This window comes from Danio rerio, chromosome 7 (assembly GCF_049306965.1).
Source record: "Danio rerio strain Tuebingen ecotype United States chromosome 7, GRCz12tu, whole genome shotgun sequence".
Lineage (NCBI taxonomy): Eukaryota > Metazoa > Chordata > Actinopteri > Cypriniformes > Danionidae > Danio > Danio rerio.
The window spans coordinates 72,957,501-72,979,563 of NC_133182.1; the positions used below are offsets into that span (position 1 = coordinate 72,957,501).

General features: G+C 38.9%; 1 protein-coding gene across 2 annotated transcripts in view; it reads left to right on the plus strand.

Moving 5' to 3' along the window:
• Nucleotides 1-22,063, plus strand: part of cpne7 (copine VII) — a 115,477-nt gene that overhangs the window by 30,099 nt on the left and 63,315 nt on the right. For both annotated transcript variants that reach the window (XR_012382847.1, XM_687889.10), the window contains exons 3-5: nt 7,802-7,984; nt 10,311-10,385; nt 16,324-16,398. Coding sequence is in view for 1 of the 2 variants with exons in the window: in XM_687889.10 (XP_692981.4) it covers nt 7,802-7,984; nt 10,311-10,385; nt 16,324-16,398 (333 nt within the window). In the remaining variant the exon portion in view is untranslated. The remainder of the gene's footprint in view (nt 1-7,801; nt 7,985-10,310; nt 10,386-16,323; nt 16,399-22,063) is intronic.

The window sequence follows — 22,063 nt, forward strand, 5'->3', positions numbered from 1 at the left end:
CGCCAAGGCTCGAAACAGCGACATTCTTGCTATAAGACGACAGTGCTAACCACTGTGCCACCGCACCACTTTATGTTGATAACTGTAAATTATACATCAGGAGACTGGCTGAAATTAGAAATCTAGTAGTAAACAGCCTGTTGCCTCACCTGATAACTTGAGTAAACAAGTTAATTTGGAAGGATGACAATATCAGGATTTCATGTCACAGGTGCACAATCCATTTTGGCATTGTACCTAAGTTGACCTATAGCCAAATGCTGAAAAATAGAGTTTTCAAACTAGACCGCAGTATTGCAAACCTCTCTGATTTCTGTATGTTGGCCTCTCCGTAACTGGGGAGTTCTGTAACAGAATGGTTTTCCAGCAGCAAATGTTCTTGGAATTGATAAGAGGTCTGCTTGCCTGCGATTGGAGGAGCTGCGGGAGGCAGTCGGGTGTTTGGAGTGATAGCAGAGACTCTATGAACTAGCTGTATATAGTCTATATAGGGAATCAGAAACCACTCGGCCAGCTCAGTAATTATAGTTATCTAGAGACGTAATAGTTTCTCAATGTCATGCTCTACATCCAAAATGCTCCCCAAAAGTAATAAAAATACCTGTAGAACAGCAGTCACAAGAAGTCTAAACAATCCAGTGTTATAAAATATATTTAAATCTTTTCTACATGAATCTACAGACCCAATTAAAATAATAAAACTAAATTGAGTTTAGAGTTTTTGTCTTGTTGAGCGATAAATGATGAACGAGTCATATTGAAGGCTTTTCAAAACTGAAGTGTCAGTGTACCAAATTTTGTTTAATCTTTTGCTACAATGTTTATTTTTGATCGAGCTCCTGTCTTTGAGATTTTTTAGATCTGCGCACATTTCTGTATTTTGCTAAGTGTATGGGTGTTTCCCAGTGATGGGTTGCGGCCGGAAGGGCATCTGCTGCGTAAAACATATGCTGGATAAGTTGGTGGTTCGTTCTGCTGTGGCGACCCCTGATTAATAAAGGGACTAAGCCAAAAAGATAATAAATGAATGAATGAATGAATGAATGAATGAATGAATGAAAATGTCTTCAAATATTTTAAATATTTGTACTAGAAACAAGCCAAAAACTCACTGTTTTAAGTGAAATAAGCTTTCTATTGATGTATGGTTTGATGAATGGCTGAAATACTATTTCATAAATGAAAAAAATCACCTTTAAAGTTGTTCAAATTAAGTTCTTAGCAATTCATATTACTAAATAATAATCAAATTCACAACATTTCTTTAAATAACATGATCTTTTGGTAGTATTTGAATGTTTTTTTTGGCATAAAACACATCTATAATTTTGACTCATATATTATATTTTTGACAGTTTTCTCAAAAACAAAAGACCATGCAAGACAAAACTTTAACACGTAAAACATAAGGTTTTGTGGTCCATGGTCACATGTTAGTATAATTTATATATATTGATACTATTCATATATTACATTTTGTGCATACTGATAGTTTTTTTTATTATAATAATGAGAATCTGTACACAAAAATATGATCATTCTTTTTTCTGTTCTGATTATGGGCTGAATAATGACCTGAATTTGATGGTTTGGTTTGAGATTCACCTCATACCATCTCGTTTAGTTTGATTTACTACCATTTGTGCTATCTGAAAGTTCGCCTGCGTTCAAGGGCACATACATAGTAGATTGAAGAGCTGAATATTTTATTTGAGAGGCTGATGGAGGAGGGTCATTCTTTGCCCGATATGTGCCATAAAGACACATTAGTAGTTTGACACTGTTAATCTGACTCTCTGTGAGGATGACTGATAACTTCACATGCTGATTTTAAATTATTCCTTTTAGCCATTTGTGTGACAATAACAAATGATCTTTTTTATACGCACAGAATGTCAATTTCTCTAGCAGTGTTTGAACGCCACTTTCGTAAAAAAAAAAAAAAGAAGTTTAGTAAATTATTAAATTAAAAATACATAAAGAAAAACTCTAAACAATACCAGGGAGAAAAACAGGAAGAAAAAAAGCTCAGATTATATATATAAATAAGGACTACCTCAAATAAAACTACCATGTACGTCAGGGTACAACAGAGCTGAGGGTCCTAATGCAGTTTGTTACCCTTGTTAAAGAGTCATACAGGCAGTGGTCGAAACAGGAGCAAACAGTAGCATGAGGAAAATCCAAAATCCTCGTCTTGGTCACAGACAAAGGGGTCGATACAAGTGGCAAAACAACATAAAGGAGAAACAAGGCAAGGGTTAGGAAACAAGGCAAGTCTAGACAATAGAACGCTTTATAATGCTACTGGATAACAAGACTCAGCACTGTGTGTGTGCAAGAGTGGTGTATAAATAGTCCTGGATATCAGTCCATGATGAGCTTCCAGCTGTGTGTACATAATCAGGGGTGATATGGAACTAGTGTGTGAGTGAGGTGCCTGATTGGAAATGTAGTGCAGGTTGGTGGCAAACTTGTAGTTCGGATGATAGTGACTTTTTCCAGCAGTCTACAAGGGCTAGATCGCTGGTGATCGTGACAAAAACAGATCAAACATTTCCTATTTTCCATATAATGATAGGAGTAAATATTTCTTTCAATATGGTAGGGCAAAGACTAAACTTTGAGAAAAAATGTTTAGCTTTTTTGTGTAATACATGGGTAAGCTGCTCTAGGGGAATCAACTTTAAAATAGTATCTTGTTCCATGAAGTGATTAGAATTTATCACTAATACAATTAAGTACAATAGGTTTTTTTGTTGGCAAAGCTTTTAAACATCACTTTTAAACAACTCAGGCTCATTGTGAAAATGTACCCCTATCTACATTTCTGGAGAGAGCGAATTATATAACCAGAGGTACATCTGGCTGTATTTTTTCTTTAAAATGAACGCTGTGCTGTTCCTTTTCACGCTACTAGCTGACCGCTTACCTCCGTGTGGACAGTTTTTCCACTGTTACTAGTTTGCCCAGTGACTAGCCATGTACTTCAGCGGACTTTGGAGGCGGAGCGAAGTTGAGAGCAACAATAGGGTTTGAGTCTGGCGAATAACAGTTCCAGAAAGCAGGTAAAACAAAAGACAAAAAAATTACAAAAAAGTAAATAACAGGGTAAGAATGCGGTAGGATCTGAAAATGTAGTAAAAATCAGTTGGCTGCTAGGTCTTTTTATTTTTCTGAATTGCTTTTGAAAACACTGTCGGTTGGGTTTAGGGATGGTGGTTATTAGGTCAGTCAGTGCTTTTAAAAAACATTATTGGCTTGGTTTAAAGAAGGGGTGGGTGGGTGTATTGGTCAGTCTGTCGACAGCGGCCTCTGGTCGTTTTACATGAGAAGAGCAGGTGCGAATGGCACTTCCTCCAGAAAGTCTTTTTTTTTTTTTTGATTGGAATAAAAGTGGTTTTTAATAAAAAAAAACGAAATAATATTCTGTTAATATACTATTAGGTCAATATACTATTAGCCCCTATAAGGAAAATAGTTTTTCAAATTTTCCAGTGACTTGTCTAATTAACGTAACTTAGCCTAGTTAACATAATTAACCTAGCTAAGCTTTAAAATTATGACTACTAGTATCTTTCAAAATAGACAGAAATATGTTATGTACTACCATCATGACAAAGACAAAAGAAATGTGTTATTAAGAATAAAACTCTAGAAAACTATCAGAAAGGCAGCGAAAACATCAGCAGTTCCTCTTACACACTCCAGGGAAGCAGTAAACCATTTATTCAGTAAAGCCCATTTACGTGAACCATCGAACAAATTAACCAGAAAACAGTGAGTCAAAGTAATAAGCATGTTACTGGAACAGATTTTACTGGAAAAGCTGCACTATTGTCATTATGAAAACATCTGAGCTATTGTCAAAAAGTTATTGGACGGTCTCAAGGCTACATCTGACAAACTTTAAGCACTTCTTTTGTGAACATCCACTCTTTGTTCGATCATCCTTTGCTTTTATACACTGGAAAAGTAACCTATTGTTGTTTTCAGATTGCAGATCTCTCGACAAAACGATTTCCCTAGTATCTCTGAGAGTGATGCATTAACTTCTACAGCTAATTGATTTTTAATTCAGAAATGATTGTATTTGCTCTGTTTGTTTTTTGACGTACATCAGTGAACAAGAGCAAAAGGAGGGGGGGAGATGAGGAGAAAGACGGCTGATGAATGAGAAACGAGAACAGAAAATGTCGCAGCTGCATGTGTTGAAGATCAACAATTAGACTCATGAGGCCTTCACCCTCACTGTCGTCTCTTTATTCGAGTTCATCCAGGGGTTGAGAATGAACAATTCAGGCTGTGATCTGACTGTTGGTTTTAGAGATGCCAGATATTTCCAGCGAGATACTGTTAAATGTGATGTTTGTCAGTATTTGACTGTTGTAAAGGATAAAAATACCATAATATGTTTTCAGATATTTAAGAAATATGCAAAGTGAACAATCGTGTTTAGCTGAAAGACAATGCTGAAGTCAGATATTCTGCTTTGAAAATGTGAGCTCTGTCTTGGAATCGCTGTCTTTGTTTTGGTCTCTATCATAGATATTTACATTAGATGTTGCCTACCCTGCTGTTGTCTATCGGAAGGTATGCATAACAAACAAAAACGTACAAAACGAAATCTTACCTAGGAAATGTTCTGCCTGTGTGCTTTGTTTTCTTTGTTTGTTCGTTAAAGTCCAGCGCTAAAGTCTAGCATCTTCAAGTTGGCACAATGTCTTGACTAGTGCTGTTGAAAGACGTTTGTGCTGGGAGCACTGTACATATCTGGCGGCGCAATTGATGCATGTTCAGGGTCCGTATGCGATATCTAGTGTATATATCTATGGGTCTCTATAACCAGCCCACTGCCAGTTTACCCATTTGAATTTCAGCAATCTGGGTTTCCTTGGAGGAACACACAATATATTTCATTTAGTCTGTCTCAATGTAGATTATGTAAATATCAGCCTTTTAAATGAGCTCCAGATTCAGAGGTCAGGTGGTGAGGTGCTTTTTAATTAGCAAATAATGCAAATCTACAAAGGTTAACATTAGCTGAGGAGCTTACAGTCAGGGCGAGCTTAAAATAAGGGCTAGGTGGGGCTGCTATAGGAAGAGTGCTGGTGGTTCCAAACATCTTCCACTTACGGATGATGGAGGCTGCTGTGCTCTTTGGAACTTTCAGAGCAGCAGAAAATTTTCTGTAACCTTCCCCAACCTTGTGCCTTAAGACTATCCTATCTCGGAGGCCTACAGACAATTCCTTTGTCTTCATGCTTGGTTTGTGCTTTGACATGCACTGTCAACCCTGGGACCTTATATAGACAGGTGTATGCCTTTTCTAATCATGTCTAATCAACTGAATTTACCACAGGTGAACTCCAATAAAGCTGTTGAAACCTCTCAAGAATGATCAGTGGAAACAGAATGTATTTGAGCTCAATTTAGAGCTTCACGGCAAAGGCTGTGAATACTGATGTACATGTGATTTTTCCAACCCAGGCTCATTCTGGAAACATAGCCCTGCGGATGTTTCTGGAGGCCGCGAAATAGCGAAAGCCGCTGTGCACACTTTTTTGCTTCTAGAACGCCTCTCGCAAGCGCCGTTCACGCCCGTGCTGTTCTCGCGTAAAGCCCCCGGAGGCCGCTGTCGAGCGACTGTCTATCCGACTGACTGACCGAATGACTGAACGATTGACTGGGCGGTCAACCCAACCCTCCTCCTTCCCTAAACCCAACCGGTTTTACAGATTGACCTGCCTGCCCGCTCGCTTGCTTCCCTAAACCTAAGTGACGATTTACGAAAGCCGTTCAAAAAAAGAAAAGCCTCATCTTCTGATTTTGACCGCGTTTTCCGACTTCACCACATTCTCACCCTGTTATAAACTCATTTGCTTTATTTTTTGGAGTCTGTTTTTGTCTTACCTGATTTCTGGAACCGCTCTTCCCTGGACTTGAACTCAGTCGTCGCCGCGCTCGGCTCCCCTCCTGCTCTCTGCTTCGCCGACGAACACGACGAGCTAACCAGACAAACTGGTTGCAGCGGGAAAGCCCTCTACCAAGAGGTGAGCTGTCAGCCGGCGAGCGCAAAGAGGAGCGGCGTCACACAGCCCTATAGCATTCGCTTGAAAAAATGCAGCCACGTAAAACACGGTCTCCAGAAACGTCCGGGGGCTACGTTTCCAGAATGAGTTTTTTTTCACGTTGTCATTATTGGGTATTGTGTACAGAATTGTGAGGAAAAAAATTATTTAATCCATTTTGGAATAAGGCTTTAACATAAAAAAATGTGAAGCGCTATGAATACTTTCTGGATGCACTGTATAGTTATTGTAGTGTTACTAAAATGAATCAGTATTTTTAACAGTTATTGAAATGCAGAAAGCATATCAATTCTTCAGACAAATGTATTTTATTGTTTTGGCAGCAAACAAATAAACAACAGAAAATGTATAAGAAATTTAAAGAAATCAGCAGATATGAATATATTTTCTATTTACAATGAAAAATGTGTAAATTAGTTAACAGCAGCACAGGTGTCAAACAATTACATATAATCTGACACATTACTGAGAGTCACAGGTCTGCACAATTAAGCTGTGGTCACTCTAGCATTTGTGTGTGCGAAATTCTGTCGTACGGCGCTGCGAAAAGGGGCGGGATTAAACAAGATTATTAGACATTAAATAAAGCAAGAGATTGCTCTATGTTTTAAATTTCTGTCCAGAGTGCACGTTTAGATCTTCGATTGGTCTCACGCAGTCAAGTGATGCGATTTCGCAGGTCAGAGATCGCCAAGCTTGAACTTTGCACCGCAGTGACCTGCAAAACTAAACACAAGACCCTGCATGCCCGGTATGATGCATTCGCGTGCGTATGAATGGAAGTCTGTGGGGAGAAAAGTCAAATGTGACCGCAGCTTTAACCCTAACTAAACACATGTGATTAAACTAATTGAGGCTTGTTAGAAATCTACATCTAATTTAAAGCAGGGCGGTAATTAAACTCTGCTGGCTGCAGCCCTCCAGGAACGGAGTTTGACCCCCATGGTAAAACCTATAGCATATTTTCTAAGCAACAGCCAACATTTATCACAATCACATATCCAATAAAAAACAAAATTAATTATTTAATTAACTAACAAACTCCATCTAAAGCAAATAAATAATAAATAAATAATAACATATCATTCAGCACTGATTCTCATGTTGCTCCAAACCTGTTATAATAATGTAATAATAATAATAATAAAAAAATAGATGATCTGATTTATGCATTTTTTTAAATAAAGCCTTTAAAAGAAAGGTACTTTATTTTTACATTTTAATTTGCCAGCCTGTGTTGAATAACTTCCATCTAAATTTTTATCCTTATTTCCTATGGTAAAAGCAATTGTTTCCACGATAGTCATCTGAGAATGTCATTTGCAGCTTTAAATTGCTTGAGCCCTTTTGATATTTTAATGGATTCTGGCGGGGATGTCAGTATTTTATTGTTCAGCAGCTGGGAAAAATGTTCTGAAAGTGATTCCAACAATATCAGTCCTCTGTATCTTTATCGTTATAGTTGTTTTGTGAACTATGCTATTTAATAATGTTGATGATTTTTAGAATAATATCTTTACCATTACCTTTATAGTTATTGTGCTTGGTGTGACTCTGGCAACCTGCATGTGTGTCGAATAATTGTAGGAGTGGCAGGGTGAAAACAACCCTTTCCAATATTTTGAATTTGCACTGCAATACCTGGTTTAAACACTAGGTGTCAATCCTACAGACTGCACTTTTAACTGAAATGTTCTTCTGTGTTTCAGCTGGACCGTACTGAGGTGATCAAGAGCAACCTGAATCCAGTCTTCGCTAAGGTCTTGATGCTGGACTACTATTTTGAGGAAGTGCAGAAACTGCGATTTGAAGTGTACGACATTCACGGAGCTCACAGTATTGGAACACGCGATGACGACTTCCTAGGTGGTGTGGAGTGCACACTTGGACAGGTGACTTCAGTTTGGATTGTCATTTAATATTAATGAAACACAATTTAAGGATTAAGTTAGCTCAATGACTTGGGTGAGCTTAGTCTTAGGTTATTTTTCTTAATGGTTAGTTTACCCCAAAATTTGAATTACTCTCACGGCCACTTTATTAGGTACACCTTACTAGTACCAGGTTGGGTTGGACCCCGTTTTGCCTTTAGAACTGCGTTAATCCTTCGTGGCATAGATTCAACTAGGGATTGGAAATGTTTCCTCAGAGATTTTGGTCCGTTTTGACATGACAGCATCACGCAGTTGCTGCAGATTTGTCGGCTGCACATCCATAATGCAAATGTCCCGTTCCACCACAACCCAAAGGGGCTCTATTGGATTGAGATGTGGTGACTGTGGAGGCCATTTGAGCATAATGAACTCATTGTCATGTTCAAGAAAAGAGTCTGAGAGGATTTGCGCTTTATGACATGGCACATTATCCTGCTGGAAGAAGCCATCAGATGATGGATACACTGTGGTCATAAAGGGGGGAAACCAGAGCACCTGGAGGAAACCCATGCGAACACAGGAAGAACATGCAAACTCCACATAGAAATGCCAACTGACCCAGCCGGGACTCAACCAGCAACCTTCTTGCTGTGATAACCACCGAGCCACCGTGCAGCCCTTGATGTAGTCACCTCATTGGAAATATGTACCTCAGCCTACATTTTTGCAAAACGTAAAATACATTACTCTAGGTATGCTTTGTTGCACATTTCAGATGACAAATCAACCAGAGGGTGCTGTCTATATTTTTGCAAATCTGAAATACATTCAACACAGGCTCATTTCTGGACAGCATATTTTGTAGCCAGAACTAAGTATGGCTGCATTTCATCTTTAAAGCAAAAGCTACAGAGCAGTAAGATCCTGCTGATGATTTCGGTTTCTTTTCGCGCTTCCGTGTAGACAGCTTTTCAGCTGTTATCAGTTTGTCCAGTGACTTGCTGCGTATGTCATCGAACTTGGGACACAGTGAGGAGTTGACCCTGAAAACAGGGTTTAACTCCAGCCATGAACGGTTCCAGATAGTAGGTAAAACCAAAAGCAAAAAATTTAATAAACAAGTAAATAACTGGATGAGAACATGGTAAGATCTGAACACGTGGTAAAAATCATGCAGCCACAAGGGTTTTACTTTTTCTGGATCACTTTTGAAAACACTTTTGTGTACAGGGAAGGCAGTGGACAGGTCAATCGGGGCTTTTGAAAACATTATCGGTTGGGTTTAGGGAAAGGTGGTGCAATCGGTCAGTCAGTCAGTCAGTCAGTCAGTCAAGTACGGCCTCTGGTGGATTTACATGAGAAGAGCAGGTGTGAATGGCAGTCGTGAGAAAAATTTAAGATCTGAAAAAGCATACACATCGGCCTCTGGTAGATTCGCGAAAACAAAAACTCAAAAAAAAAAAAAAAACGTAGCTCCTGTGATGTATTTCGTGCTCTCCAAAAATGTTTACAAGGGTGCATATCCACAATTAGCCTGGGTTGCTTTTAAAAATGTTTTTAAAATTAAGCTTCATAAATTTCAGTCAACCTTCGCTTTAAAATTTATAGTCCGATACAATCAGAAAGAGCAAAAAGTAACTAATTTGATTTTAAGGAAAACAAAACAAAAACTGCAAAAACTGCAAAAAAAAAAAAAAAAAAAAAAAACGTACCACCTGGGACGTGTTTCATGCTGTTTAGAAATGTATGCAGGGGTACGTATTCATAATGATCCTGGGTTGAATACATTACTTAGGATAAGCTTCAAACGCACATCCTTCATATACACATCCATGAGAAGGTGGGGCTTGTTAGTTGTATCAAACTAAAAGAATATGGTAACACTTTATTTTTCACTATTTATGCTATTAACAAACTATTAACTAAGACTAATCAACTGGTAATTAGCTGCTTATTAATAGTTAGCAAGGTTGTAGTTGGATTTAGGTTTTAGGTAGGACTATAGATGTATAAGATCATACTTCATAGCTACTTATATGCAGTTAATATCCTAATAATAGGCAGATAGGAAGCCAGTAGTTAATATCGTGAATTGTGACTTAAACAAAAGTGTTTTCAAAAATATTTTAGGAAATACAGTAAAAAAATTCCTTGCTCTGTCACTTGGGAAATATTTGAAAAATTATTAATATAATGGGCTGCACGGTGTTGCTGGTTCAAGCCTCGGCTGGGGACCAAGGGACAAAGCCGAAATGAATGAATGAATTATTAAAATAATAATTCAACTATATATTGTGCCATACACATTAGATTTTTATATTTCTTCATTTTCAATCTGTTCCAGATAGTGGCCCAAAAAAAGATGATGAAACCTCTGTTGCTGAAATATGGAAAATATGCAGGAAAATCCACCATCACGGTGAGTAGAAACAATCTGCACACACATTTCAGATTTAATTGCTGCTGTAGATTTACTGAGAGAGGGCTCATGGTAGACGTTTCATCTGTTTTTTCCTCATTTTACCATCTGCAAAGGCATTTTGCTTACATAATAAGAGCAAAACAGTTTGAGTTATTTTACTGGAGACACAAGATCAGGAGTGAGATGTGCTTCTGTGCAAGATGGAAGCAGGCATTGATTGCCAGGCCAATTCACCATTCGACAGTATCCATTGTTCCACAGAGATGTTTTTGACAACAATATTTGCATATGGCAATTAGTGTGTTCAATTAGACAAAATCAATCACTGTCTCTCTTATATGGGCAGATTTATTAACAGCTTGTGCGAGCAACACACCCTCTTTTGCATTAGTGTCAGGATTTAGGATTTCAACTATTAAAGGGATAGTTGAACCAAAAACGAAAATTTCTCCATCATTTACTCACATTCAAGTGGGTCTAAACACTTAATAATTTCTTTCTTCTGTTGAATACAAAACAAGATATTAAAAAAAAAAACGACCACTACCTGACAAAAGTCTTGTCGTCGATCCTAGTTGAAAGAACAACTAATAACTTGACTTTTCTAGTTGATCATTAGGTAAAGTGGCAGAAGGTAGATTTTTCTGATGAATCATCTGTTGAGCTGCATCACAATCATCACAGAAATCAGTCAAATTTGGTGAAGAAAAAATCATGGTTTGGGGTTACATTCAGTATGGCGGTGTGTGTGAGAGACACAGCAACATCGACAGCCTGAGGTATCAAGACATTTGTGCTGCCTATTACGTTACAAACCACAGGAGAGGGCAAATTCTTCAGCAGGATAGCGCTGCTCCTCATACTTCAGCCTCCACATCAAAGTTCCTGAAAGCAAAGAAGGTCAAGGTGCTCCAGGATTGGCCAGCCCAGTCACCAGACATGAATATTATTGAGCATGTCTGGGGTAAGATGAAGGAGGACACATTGAAGATGAATCCAAAGTGTCCTGCAGGAATGCTTTCTTTGCCATTCCATATGACTTTATCAATCAGTGATTTGAGTCATTGCAGAGATGTATGGATGCAGTCCTCCAAGCTCATGGAAGTCATACACATATTAATTGTTTTTCCACTGCAGCATGACTTTATATTCTATACTGGACATTATTTCTGTTAAGTGACAAGACTTTTGTCTATGCAAAGTCAGACCTTACTGGCCTGATTAAATATTTAAAAATAAAGGCTTGCTCATATTTTATTTTCCCCCCAGTGTTCTTCATAATATCTTGTTTTGTGTTCAAATGAAGAAAAAAAAAAACTCAAGCAAGTCTAAACAAGTGGAGGATGAGTAAATGATGGAAGAATATTCATTTTTGGGTGAACAGTCCCTTTATGACACAGGTGTCAAACTCAGTTCCAAAAGGGCCACAGCTCTGCACAGTTTAGTTCCAACCCTAATTAAACACACCTGATCAAACTAATTGAGTCCTTCAGGCTTGTTTGAAACCTACAGGTAAGTGTGTTGGAGCAGGGTTGGAACTAAACTGTGCAGGGCTTCGGCCCTCCAAGAATTGAGTTTGACACCCCTGCTTTAAGAGTACTTTGATATTTGGTTTAAAACTCACACTGCAAGAAAAAAAAAAGAAAAAAAAAATCTACAGCGATAGATTTGTTGCGGCTGGAAGGGCACCCGCCGTGTAAAAACAGATTTGATAAGTTGGTGGTTCATTCCGCTGTGGTGACCCCAGATTAATAAAGGGACTAAGCCGAAAAAAGAAAATGAATGAATGAATCACTCACCAGTTACACAATACAATAATCTACCACTTTAAATACATAAGCTTATAAAAGTCAGGTGGAATCTACAGTATTTGGCTATTGATGTTTAATTGTTATTCAGCTGAATGCAAAGTGAGTGATTTCAACAATAGTGTAGACTGGTGTGTAAACTTTGCTTATCTCATTCAAGCAGAATGACTGAATGTTTATTTATATCTTTATTAGTTATTGCTCTTAACCACAAGTGGGTTGTTGGCACCTACACTCACCCTTTTACAATGCACAGTTTGCATTGAGATATCAGTCATAAGTGGTATTCATCGCTGTCTATAGGACTACCCTTTTTCTGAAGTGCCAACTAAATGCCAAATCCTGCCCACATCACTCATCACTGTTCTCAGAGGATGACTGCACATTACAAAATGAGAGATCTTCTTTGTCCTATTACTTCTGGAATGAAATGTCACTTTAAAATATTCCTTAATACGGTTGAGTAAGTTTGACGGTCGAGAGATAGATAATGGGAATCTCTATAAGCATTAAAAAGTCAGAAATAAGGTCTAAGCTGTGAGGACTTTTAATAAAACGGCGTAGTTTTCCATTGTAGTGCGAATGGTTTGACCTCCATCTTAAATTCTGCTGTTTGCTATCTTCTGTCGCTGGATAGTCTCGCAATATCTGCAAACATGGTGTAAAATAATGTAGTGTATCAATTTCGGTATGTCAAAATAGTTTTTCATTTACAATATCACTGCCTGTTCAACTCAAACTACACATGCAAAAAAAAAAAACATTAAAAAAGTGATGTCCCTAGCCATTTGTGCATGTTTCAAGTGCAGGGGTTCATTCGTAAGACAAAACGTAACACCACATCCTTATCATAGGTGTAGATTCTCTGCTTTCTCATCAGTTTGAATGAAATTTCTCCTGACCACATTGCAGACTAATGGCCTTTTCATGTTGAAACACCAGCAGGGATGACTGTTTTTGCTGGGCCTCCTCATTGGATTACACACTAGTTGTACATTTCTAATGCTGACGAATACACTTTTTGATCTGAGGTGAGGGAGAATGGGATGATTTCAGCAGTTCTGCTCTCTTTTCTTTGCAAACAAACTAATAGAGGTCAAAGACTTCAGAAATGGCTTTCGAAATCAGTGTTGTTCACATTACATTATGTAGTAAATCGTTTCCGGACACAGCAAAGTGCTTTAAAACTTGTAAACAAAAGACTTTTGGTCAAGTGACAGCAGTTAATCTTTGATTTATACTTTTTGAGTTTCTAGATAAATAGACAGAAAGATGGATTAATGGATGGATGGATGGATGGATGGATAAATGGATGTATTGATGAATATATAGACTGATGGATAGGTGGGAAAAGGATTAGATAGACAGATGAATGAATGAATGAATGAATGAATGAATGAATGAATGAATGAATGTACAGAGAGATGGATGGATGGATATACAGACTGAGGCGTAGGTAAGAGGAGGACCAGATGGGGAGATTAATGAATGAGTGAGTGTATAAATGAATGACTGAATGGATGAATGAATATACAGAGAGATGGATGGATGAATGGATAGATGGATATACAGACTGAGGTGTAGGTTGGAGGAGGACCAGTTGGGCAGATGAATGAATGATTGTATGAATAAATAAATGAATGACTGAATGTGTGAATGAATGTACTAAGAGATGGATGAATATACAGACTTAGGGGTAGGTGGGAGGAGGACCAGATGGGCAGATAAATGAATGAATGAATGAATGAATGAATGAATGAATGAATGAATGAATGAATGAATGAATTATCAAATGAAGGTACAGAGCGATGCATGGATGGATGGAAATACAAACTGCGCTATAGGTGGGAGGAGGATCAGATGGGCAGATGAATGAATGAATGAATGAATGAATGAATGGGTGAATGAATGTACAGAGACATGGATGGATAGATATACAGACTCAAGGGTAGGTGGGAAGACTAGATGGGCAGATGAATGCGTGAATGAATGAATGTACAGAGAGATGCATGGATGAATGGATGGATGGATGGATGGATGGATGGATATACAGACTGAGGGGTAGGTGGGAGGAGGACCAGATGGCCAGATGAATGAATGATTGTATGAATGAATGAATGAATTAATGAATTAATGGGTGAATGAATGTACAGAGAGATGGATGGGTATACAGACTGAGGTGTAGGTGGGAGGAGGACCAGATGGGCAGATTAATGAATGAGTAAGTGTATAAATGAATGACTGAATGGGTGAATGAATGTACAGAGAGATGGATGGATAGCTGGATGGATATACAGACTCAGTGGTAGGTGGGAGGAGGACCAGATGGGCAGATGAATGAATGAATGAATGAATGAATGAATTATCGAATAAAGCTACAGAGAGATGCATGGATGGATGGAAATACAGACTGTGCTATGGATGAATGGATGAGTGGATATACAGACTGAGGTGTAGGTGGGAGGAGAGCCAGATGAATGAATGAGTGTATGAATGAATGAATGAATAAATGATTGAATGAATGTACAGAGGGATGGATGCATGGATATACAGACTTAGGGGTAGGTAGGAGGAGGACCAGATGGGCAGAAGAATGAATGAATATATGAATGTACAGAGAGATGAATGGATGGATATACAGACTGAAGGGTAGGTGGGAGGAGGACCTGGTGGGCAGATGAATGAATGAATGTACGAACAGAAAGTTGGATGGATAGATATATGAATATACAGATCGATGGGTAAGTGGGAGAAGGACCAGATGGGCAGATGAATGAATGAATGAATTAATTAATTGATTATAATTAATTAATAATATTTAATGTACAGAAAGATTGATGAATGGAGGGATGGGTGAATATACAGCCTCAGGGGTAGGTAGGAGAAAGACCAGATTGGCAGATGAATGAATGAATGAATGAATGTACAGAAAGATAAATGGATGAATGCACAGAAGGATTGGCTGTGTGGGATGGATGAATAGATGGATGGTTAAATGAATAAATGGTTGGTTGAGATAGATGAAAAGAGGAATAGATGAATGTGGGTGGATGGATGGACATATGGAGGATTGAATGGATGGGTGGTATAACGAATAAGTGTATGAATGAATGGACAGAGGAATAAATGAATGTATGTACGGATAAGTGATTGGGATGTATGTATGGATACACAGATGTATGGATGTATGGAAGGATTGGGTGATTTGGATGGATGAATGCAATAATAAATCAATGGGTGGTTTATTGGGATGGATAAACAGATGAATGGATGAACTGATGGATGATTGATTGGGATAGATAAAAAGGTGATTGGATGGATATCTAAATGAACAGTTAAACAGATGGATGGGGGATTTGTATGTATGTATGGATGGATGGATATATGTATGTATGGATAGATGGTTGGATGGGTGTTTGGGATGAATGGATGAATGAAATGGATTCATCCATTGAATGGATGTATTGATTGATAAATGGGTGGATGAACGGACGGATGAACCAATGAATGATATGATGGATGTGTGATTAAAATGAATTGATGGATGAACGGATGGATGGCGTGATGGGTGGAAAAATAAACAGATGGATGAATGGATGATTGGTCAGGTTTGTTATTTAGATGGATGGATAGCGGATAGGGCTAAACAAGAACATACATACAGACAAATTGATAGATAGATAGATAGATAGATAGATAGATAGATAGATAGATAGATAGATAGATAGATAGATAGATAGATAGATAGATAGATGGATGGATGGATGGATGGATGGATGGATGGATGGATGGATGGATGGATGGATGGATGGATGGATGGATGGATGGATGGATGGATGGATGGATGGATGGATAGAGAGAGAGAGATAGATAGGCAGGCAGGCAGGCAGGCAGACAGACAGACAGACAGACAGACAGACAGACAGACAGATAGATAGATAGATAGATAGATAGATAGATAGATAGATAGATAGATAGATAGATAGATAGATAGATAGATAAATGATAGATGAAATAAAAGGTTTAAAATGTAAACATGGGGAGGCTGAGTGTCCAAATATAGAGTACAAACAATAACACAATGTTGACTGGCTTTGTCTCAGATAATCCCTTTCTTATTTCCCAAGATTCACGCAGAGGAGATTTCTGGGAACAATGGCTACGTGGAGCTTTCCTTCTGTGCCAAGAAACTGGATGATAAGGTAAGGAGACAGATTTTTCCTTTTTCCATTTAAAAAAGCAGCTTGTCAAACGTACAATTCACTTTACATTCAATGTGTGTTTTTTTCCAAGTAAAATATGACAGAAAATTAACACTACTCCTGAGTACTTTTGAAAGGGCTACCTTTTACTCATACTTTCATTAATATTTACAACAGATACTTTTACTCTGCTTGCACTACATTTTTAGGCAAGTAATGGTACTTTTACTTGAGTATGAGTTTTCCAACCCAAGCTCATTCTGAAAACGTAGTCTTGCGGACGTTTCTGAAGACAGCGGAATACGTCCCGGAAGGTACGTACGGCTGCATTTATTTACGCTGCGGGGCGGTGTGACGCTCTTCCCTTTCGCGCTTGCCGGCCGACCGCTTACCTCCTAGTGGAGGGCTTCCCCGCTGGACCCCGTTTGTCCACTCAGCTCACCGTGTACGTTGGCAGGCTTGAGATGCAGAGAGGAGTTGAGTCCGGGGAAGAGCGGTTCCAGCAATCAGGTAAGACAAAAATACAATCTCAAAAATTAAGTGAACGAGTTTCGTAACAGGGTGAGAACGCGGTGAAATCCGAAAAACGTGGTAGAAAAAAAAAATCAGGGCTTTTATTTTTTTTGGACAGCTTTTGTAAACTGTTGCTCGGGTTTAGGGAAGCGAGCGGGCGGGCGGGTCAATCGGTAAAATTGGTTGGGTTCAGGGAAGGAGGCGCAGTCAATCATCCGGTCAGTCGGACAGCGGCCTCTGGTGGATTCACGCGAGAACAGCGCAGGCGCGAACTGCACTCGCGAGAGATGCGAAAAAGCGCACAACAGTGGCCTCTTGCGGATTCGCAAAAACAAAAACTGCAGCCGTACGTACCTGCCGGGACGTATTCCGCGGTCTCCAGAAACGTCCGCGAGACTACGTTTTCACAATGAGCCTGGGTTGGAGTTTTCAGTACTCTTTCCACCACTGATCAAAAAATACAGGGAGGCTCAATAAATGGTAATAATAAACCGCTGTAATACTTTCGAAAGTCATGATCGCAATATATATACCACAATGCCTAATGTCAAATGGCCAGAAAGTGATTAACTTTGTATAAATTGGTAAAATATTGATATTCAGAGACTGTGTACACCATGATTTTTTAAAAAACTATATGAGGAGTAGCTCCAGGGACTTGTAAACAGTATTCCATATGTCACGACTTAATAAGCTTCATATGGCTTCATAAAATCACACACTACTTTTTTGGCCCTGGCGTAATCTCTGAAACATTCATTCAGCGAAGGTTTCCTGATGAGAATGGAAGCTCTGGATGAAGCTGCTGAGGGAACGCAGGGTGGCTGGCTGAATCTGTGTGTGCAAACAGCCTCTCCCACACAGCGCGGCCCACGGCGCCGCACTCTCCGTGCCCTGTAGTTCTGCAGGTGTCCGCACTTCCCGCTGCACTGCCGCACACTACACACAAACGCCTCCGCAAACCCTCATCCTACTCTGAGCACTCATCTCATCTGCTTCTCCTACTCTTTCCATCGTTGCACTCTCCCTGCTCCTCTTTCATATGCCGCTGTTCTCTTCCTCTTAGCCTGGGGCGACATTTGTGCTCAGCGGTTATCTTCAAAACACAGCTTTGTGTGTGTGTGTGTGTGTGTGAGTGTGAGTGTTCAGAAATGCTGCCTTTCATGAATTCATCTCAAGTAATGAAGGGAAGCAGCAAATCGATAGCCATGACTTGTTCACTAGAGCTTGACATCCTCTCAGCCCCACATTAGGTGGGAAAATCAATATATCGTCTATTCAACTTTTTTTTTTTTACAGTGAGACAGATATGCTGTTTGGTGCCATGACAGAAAGCGCAGGCTGTGAATCTGATTGGAGACGCTTACACTGTAAGCCCAAGCTCCCACGCAAACCATTGGCTGACTGTGTTTTTGCCAACTAGGACATGTTCCTGGATCAACATCATTTGATGCTGGAACAACATTTATTGTTGAACTATTGGTCGGTTAGTCAAAAAGTCACAAACCGTTCCTTAATTTGGATGGATAAATGAAGGTATTTCATAGCTCATTTATTCACCTTTTACTTGTTGTAAACCTAGCTGAGTTTCTGTCTTCCGCTGAACACAAAATAAGATATTTTTAAAGAAAGCATTGTTTTTTGTATTTGTTTTTCCTACTGTGGATGTCAATAGCCGCGTTTCCACTATCGCATCTAAAGCGAGCAAACCAGGGCCAGTCGTGTTTCCACTGTCACTTCCGGGGCCTGATCGGGCCAAAGCAGGGCTTCCTGTAGGCCAAAGAGGGCCAGCTGGGGATTGGGGACGGAGTTAAAGGAAAGGCAGACTTTGCCCGAGTCTGGTAAAGATGGATATAATAGCTCCATAATAAATAATAATAATATAATGGCTCCATAATAAATAAATAAATAAACAAATAAACAAACAAACAAACAAACAAATAAATAAATAAATAAACAAACAAACAAACAAATAAATAAATAAATAAATAAATAAATAAATAAATAAATAAATAAATAAATAAATAAATAAAAATAAATAAATAAATAAATAAATAAATAAATAAATAAATAAATAAATAAATAAGGGAAAGAAAAACAAATAGCTGGTCAGATTCATTCATTCATTCATTTTTTTCAGCTTAGTACCTTTATTACTTTTATTAAACAGCAGAACGTTTTATGCAGCGGACGCCCTTCCAGCTGCAACCCATCTTTGGAAAACATCCATTCACACTCATGGACAATTTAGCCTACCCAATTCACCTGTGCCGCATGTTTTTGGACTGTGAGGGAAACCGGAGCACCCGGAGGAAACCAACACAAACACGGAGAGAGAACATGCAAACTCCACACAGAAACACCAACTGATCTAGCCGAGACTCAAACCAGCAACCTTCTTGCTGTGAGGCGAATGTGCTACCCACTGCGCCACCATGCTGCCACCATTATTCATTTAATGCATATTAAATCAACCAAGGCTCATTCTGAAAGCATAGTCCCATGGACGTTTCTGGGGGCCACGAAATACGTCCCAGGAGGTACTTATTTTTGCAGGTTTTGTTCTCGCGAATCCGCGAGAGGCCGCTGTGAGCGCTTGTTGTCAACTCCTTCTCTGCGTCTCAAGTCCGCCGATGTACACGACGAGCTAACCGGACAAACTGGTTGCGGCGGGAAAGCCCTCCAAATGGAGATAAGCGGTCAGCCGGTGAGCACCAAAAGGAAAGGCGTCATACCGCCCTGTATCGTTTGCTTAAAAAAAAAAAAAATGCAGCCGTACATACCTCCGGCTATGTATTTTGCAATCTCCAGAAACGCGGCACTATGCTTTCAGAATAACCTGGGTTGCATTCAATCATTAATTTAATTGACCAATTGCAGCTTAGTTTCAACCACACAGTTTTTGCAGTGCTGTTTGTGAGTCTGTATTGGAGCTAAAGGAAACTCTAAAATCGCTGAACTATGTTTGTGAAGACTACATTTGGCTAACAATACTTTTGGGAAATGTGCCCCTGGCAAGTTCTGCACAGAAAGCATCTTTACAGAGTCAACCTTAAAGCAGATCTGTCATGATCAGTCAGCACATGTCTTATTTTCTGCCTACTGTGCACACGAAATAACAATCAATACATGCAATCCATTGTTTCCTGCAATTGTTAGTGTATTTAAATATATACAGCTTCTGTGCCTCTGCATAAATGAACTGTAAATCTAAAACTTTCATGCATAGCGAAAGCAGCTCTGTGCACAGAAATGTAATTGTCACATGCATTGATTAGCCTTTTTATCACATACCTAAGAGGATAATAAATGTGCTGTGGTGAGCGATTTTTGGGATGAAATGATAGTAAAGTGCGATAAAGTCGTTTATATTACACATTTATTACTGGATATTAGGAATGCAACAGAACAGAGTGCTCATGGTTTGGTTTGTATTATGGTTTTAGGGTCACAGTTTTGGTATGGTTCAGTATATACACTCACCGGCCACTTTATTAGGTACACCTTACTAGTACCAGATGGACCCTATTTTGCCTTCAGAACTGCCTTAATCCTTTGTGGCATAGATTCAGCAAGGCACTGGAAATATTTCTCAGAGATTTTGCTCCATATTGACATGATAGCATCACGCAGTTGCTGCAGATTTGTCGGCTGCACATCCATGATGTGAATTTCTCTTTCCACCACATCCCAAAGGTGCTCTATTGGATTTAGATCTGTTGACTGTGTAGGCCATTTGAGTACAGTGAACTCATCGTCATGTTCAAGTAACCAGCCTGAGATGATTCACACTTTATGGCATGGTGTGTTATCCTGCTAGTAGCCATCAGTAGATGGGTACACTGTGGTCATAAAGGGATGAACATGGTCAGCAACAATACTCAGGTAGGCTGTGGCATTGACATAATGCTCAATAGGTATTAATGGGCCCAAAGTGTGCCAAGAAAATATCCCCCACACATTACACTACCAGCCTGAACCGTTGATACAAGGTAGGATGGATCCATGATTCATGTTGTTGATGCCAAATCCTGACCCTACCATCCGAATTTCGCAGCAGAAATGGAGACTCATCAGACCAGGCAATGTATTTCCAATCATCTATTGTCCAGTTTGGTCAGAATTTTAGCCTCAGTTTCCTGTTCTTAGCTGACAGGAGTTGCACCCGGTGTGGTCTGCTGCTTTTAAACCCTAGATATGGCTGTGCGTAAAAAATCCCATTTTCTGAAATACTCAGACCAGTCCGTCTGGCACCAACAAGCATGCGACGTTCAAAGTCACTTAAATCACCTTTCTTCACCCTTCTGATGCTCGGTTTGAACTGCAACAGATTATCTTGACCATGTCTACATGCCTAAATGCATTGAGTTGCTGCTATGTGATTGGCTGATTAAAACTTTGCGTTAACGATCAGTTGGACCGGTGTACCTAATAAAGTGGCTAGTGCGTGTATATTCAATAAAGTAAACTATCTACAAGCAAAAGCAAAAATCAATACAATATAGCAAAGATAAAAATAAAATAAACAGTGCTTTTTGGGGTTTTCAGGTATCTAACAGTAATGTTCGGAAACTGATTACTATAATAAAATATAAAACTGCATACTTTATATAAATAAATGTTAAACGTTACTGAAATTGCAACATCTATTCTGTCATTTCATTGTCTTGTTTGTTGTTTGATAAATATTAAAAACACAGACAGCAGGAATACAATGTTTTTTACTTTAAAACAATTTCCAGATCCAGCACACTGAGAAAGTTACAGACAACACCGTTTCTCGAATGTTTATAATTTATATATATATATATATATATATATATATATATATATATATATATATATATATATATATATATATATATATATATATATGTGTGCATAACCGAATGAATACTAGTCAAGTCTGGCATAATTATTGGACATAGCTGAGATTCTCTGTTCAGAAGCAAGACTTAATTTGCACTTCATAATATTCATTGACACGTTCAGATACAGGCAGTTCTCAAATCTCTCGAGGTTCAGTGTTTAAATATTAAAAACGTATGAATTTAAACATGGATATTAACACACAATTAATTTGTGCCGGGACAAGTCGGATCCGGCACCTCTGAAATCTGATCCGGCACCTCATTTTACCGATCCTCCTCCT